Below are 4,167 nucleotides of genomic sequence, written 5' to 3' on the forward strand. Positions count from 1 at the left end.
TGCAATCAGAGTGGCGCAGCTGGAAGCGTGACTTTCTAGTAGTGAGGGTGTTACAAATTTTATCTCTACTAATAAATTTACTATAATACCCTTAAAAACAAATGTTTAATTAAAATCAATTTTATCATAATTAAATTAGTGACTATGACAATGTAAAAGGAGCAGTGTTCATCTCAGATGATCCTCAACTAACTGAATGGCGGCATCTCTATTCTCCTAGCATTGTAATTACTTCCAAAGATGCAAAATCTGTGATCAATTATACACAAAGCAACAAAAATCCAAAATCCACCATCATTTTTCAACAAACATTTCTTGGAATCAAGCCATCACCAGTTGCTACACATTCTAGTTCAAGAGGAACTTTAACTAGTTTTCCATGGATCTTAAAACCTGATATAATGGCATCAGGAACTAGGATTTTAGCTACTTATATTCCTCACAAAACAACAGCAATAATTGACATAAATGTCTTCCTATCAAGTCACTATAATATTCAATAAAAATTCAAAAATAGCAATATTTAAAGCAATTTCTTCAAAAATGGCAAAAGTTCCCCCGGTTGAAGTTGGAACACCATGTCGATCACACTATTGTCCCTTAGAATGCTAAGGCCAGCCTTCATTCTATCATCACCGCTCAAACCAGGAACATCTCTCAACAGTGCCATTAGCTTCATTCTGCGCTCAGCTCCTTCTTTCTCATGCTTAAAACAAGAAACCATATCAACTAAAACGGCTGTGTGTTCTTGATAAGCACCTTTCATATCTCTCATTGATTCTACTACTATGTCAATCACTTCCTCACTTTTGCTCCCTCTTTTTCTTTTATTCCTTTCTATATATGAAGCACTAGGAGCAGCAGAAGCACTGGGAGCAACAGGAACACCAGGAGTTGGAGGCTCCTAAAAATTGAAAGCAACACCAGCAGGAACATCAGAAGATTATTCAATATTGATAGAAATGAAGAACAAGTAGCCTAACTGATTATACATGCTCTACACTTGTATATACAAGCATTATCTCTGCCTTGGCCAGCAAGACTAACAACATTAACTAACTAAACAGAACCTAATAGAATATTAACTACCCTGATTCTAATTCTGTTTGCATAATTACATTCATATCCTTTTTTTCTTTGTTATTATACTCCACAGAAATGAAGATCAGTATTTTTATCTAAATGCTCAACATGATGGGAATAGTTAAGGCTAGTTACAGGCACAGATTAAAGTAAATGAACTAATGAAGAATCACTCCAAAATCCAAGAAAATACACAGCAGTAGGATCAACAATAAGTGAATTTATGTACATGAATTAGAGTCAATTGCTTACGTACTTGAGAATCAGCTTCATATTCTATTTCGGTCTCTTCCAAATTTACTTGGGTATTTTCATTCACTTGCCGATCACTCAAGGTTGCTTTGCGCTCAGCCTCCATTGTAGCAACTGCTTGAGTTACATTTTCTGCATTGCCTCCTTGAGCCCTATCTCTACCAAATGCTATTCCCAACTCCTCAAAATGTGGAAATGATTTATTATAAAGGCCATTAGCATTAGGATGGGACTGAAATTAAAAGAAAATAAATAAGCAATTAATATTAAAAAGCTTAAGATAAATAAACTTGTATTAAGAAAGTTATTTAGAATTTACACTCTTCCATTCATTGAAAATTTGTCGCTCCACCACAATCATTTTATCTTTGTCGTTCCAACCAAATCCACTCCTAGCTGTGCCCATCATCTCAACTATTGTAAAATATTATCTTTTTAGCAATTTCACCCTTGATTCAATGTGTGGATTAGCCTAAACATAGCAAAACAATTTAGAATTATTACTACTATGTATATGACACCACAATTTATCCAAGCATAACTAAATATAGTGAATGTATGGAGCAGTAATAATCATTCAGTTTTTGAATAACCAATTTATTATGAATAAGGTAAAGTTTATATGTAAGTTGAATATAAAGTTTCTTTTTTTAATTTAACACTGCAATTTTAAGACTACATATATGAACCTTTTGTAAACTATACAATTATAACACAAATACAGAATTATAAACAAAGAAAACAAGTATTATGTAAAAAAATTGTACCTTAAGATCACATCCAGGGATCTTTTCATGCAGCATTTTTTCCAAATGTTTTCCATAACCGGATTTAAACGTGCCATTGTCACACTTTCAAGAAGTAGTTGCAAGCTCTACCAAACACTCAACTAATTTTGCATCTTCGTGTGGCGTCCATTGACGCTTAGTTTGCTTTGAATTAGGTCGAGTATTCTCTTCCATTTTCTATAGAAGCAGAAAATAACACAAGACAATTTTTCATCATCTTAAAGCAAGGAATCACACAAGTATGAAAAGAATAGCAATTAACAAGCATTTCATAGAGGGGAAGCATTAATTAGGCCAAACATGAAATCTCAATCAATAATTTCTATACAAGCATAAAGGCAACGGAAATTTTAGTAAACCTATATAACTTAGTCAATCATGGTAAACTTCAAAGTCAGATTATAACTGTCTCTGAGGTTACTACCTACTATTATTAGAAAGTTGTTAATTAGTTATTCAATATTGTACTCTAAATATAGGAGTAATAAGTAATTTTGTATTTTCCTGAAGTTGCTGATTACACGAGTTTATGTTATCCATACTATGATTCTTAGGAAATACTAAAAAATATTGAGTGAACAAATAAGTAGAACAGAATCAAAGCCACAAAATTTTGAACCCCTTAAAAAAGAGTAAAATATAAAATTACAAAAACTAAAATCTCAACGCGGCACTCACCAAGAAGGATAAAGGTATATAGAAGGATAAAGGTCTTTAAAGAAGTTCTCAACACTATCACTGATGCTGCAACCAGGGTAAGTAGGAGTGCTGCGGGCCAAAATGGTAAACTGATGAGGCTGAGGTTTGGATGAATAAAAAAAAGAAATTCTTCTTGAAGATATGTGTCTATATTCCTGGAAATTGAAAATAATGTTGACAAATGAGTAATAAATTCAACTGTTGCTTTTCAGATAAACCATATCAACTTGCATACAACAATCAATGAATAAGACACAACTATTATCATGTTATTATTTTTCTTTTTTCTTTTTTTAATATTCTATATACCAGCAAAAGAAATAACAAATATTTATGCATTGCATATTCATCTTAAAATGTGTCCCTTGCTTCTCTGCATTTTGGAGGTTCAAAAATTGACTTAAAAAATCATCCTTGAGACATGTCATGTATGTCCCTATATTTCGAAAGTATATAAACTATCTGATAACTATGAAGACAGTGACGGTTTTAAGTTTTTGGTCTCTAACATCTGTATCTCATTTGTGTTGGAACAGCAACCAAATGCTACCTAACCATGGGGATTTCTTCCATGAGCTACGAGATCATGGACTTACATAAAACAGTAGCAAGCAAATGAATCCAGTGACAAGATATATAGCAGAGAAGTGGACCCACAACCTGAAATAAAAATGATAATAGGACAATAAATCTCACATAGATCCCAATACCATATTGCAAAGTAAGAAAAGATAAGTGCAGAGTAGATAAACTCTTCTATAAATAAAGTTTAGTTCTCTAAGGCCACAGCTCAATTAAGGCAACAAAAGTATTGAGGTAGTATTCACCAGTTAGAGCCATTGTTTAAATTTGATATGGTGAAAACGGTAGTTTATTGATAACCATAGTCTGTAAAACCATAGTTAGTGTTTTAATTAATTTTTATGGAATAGCTGATTAGTGTTAAGCATAGTTAACAATAAAGAAAGACCAAAAGGAAACAGAAGACCAAAGTCCAAAGAGAAAGCACAGTATTCATTATTGGCTACTTGGACAAATAACAAATATTAACAAATAGTTATGCCAATTATAAAAGCTTCTAACAAAACTAAAGAATACCACAACTAATAACCTTTTACACCATGGAAACCAATTTTCAATATGAAACTAATGGCAATGCCATGGCTAATCAAATGTTCTTGAAACATCAAAGTAACAAAGAAGTTAGGCATCAGAACAAGACAAAGAAAGAAACATTAACAAATTCAAAAGATCAAAATTCAGCAATTATTATATAAGATTCAAAGAAAACGGCAACAAACAGAAAGTGATCTTCAAGTTTTGTTCAAGAGCTGAAACTATACAA

The 4,167-nt window shown here is 32.3% G+C and overlaps 1 protein-coding gene across 1 annotated transcript; it reads right to left on the reverse strand.

Moving 5' to 3' along the window:
- Positions 1-523: 523 nt before the first annotated feature.
- Positions 524-1,441, reverse strand: LOC148545981 (uncharacterized). Its single transcript, XM_088498427.1, has 2 exons — positions 1,340-1,441; positions 524-904 (listed from the first exon to the last, which is right to left on the reverse strand). Exons 1-2 carry the CDS (start codon positions 1,439-1,441, stop codon positions 524-526), a joined length of 483 nt encoding a protein of 160 aa, XP_088354553.1.
- Between the last annotated feature and the right edge of the window lie 2,726 nt (positions 1,442-4,167).

This window comes from Arachis ipaensis, chromosome B9 (genome assembly GCF_059453495.1).
Source record: "Arachis ipaensis isolate K30076 ecotype BB chromosome B9, ASM5945349v1, whole genome shotgun sequence".
In the NCBI taxonomy this organism is placed as follows: Eukaryota; Viridiplantae; Streptophyta; class Magnoliopsida; order Fabales; family Fabaceae; genus Arachis; species Arachis ipaensis.

Excerpts from the sequence above, each read along its gene's own strand:
- LOC148545981 (XM_088498427.1), bottom strand. The coding sequence starts at position 1,441 with ATGGAGGCTGAGCGCAAAGCAACCTTGAGTGATCGGCAAGTGAATGAA. Across the intron at positions 905-1,339 it reads AATATGAAGCTGATTCTCAA|GAGCCTCCAACTCCTGGTGT; the intron begins GTACGTAAGCAA and ends TTCAATTTTTAG.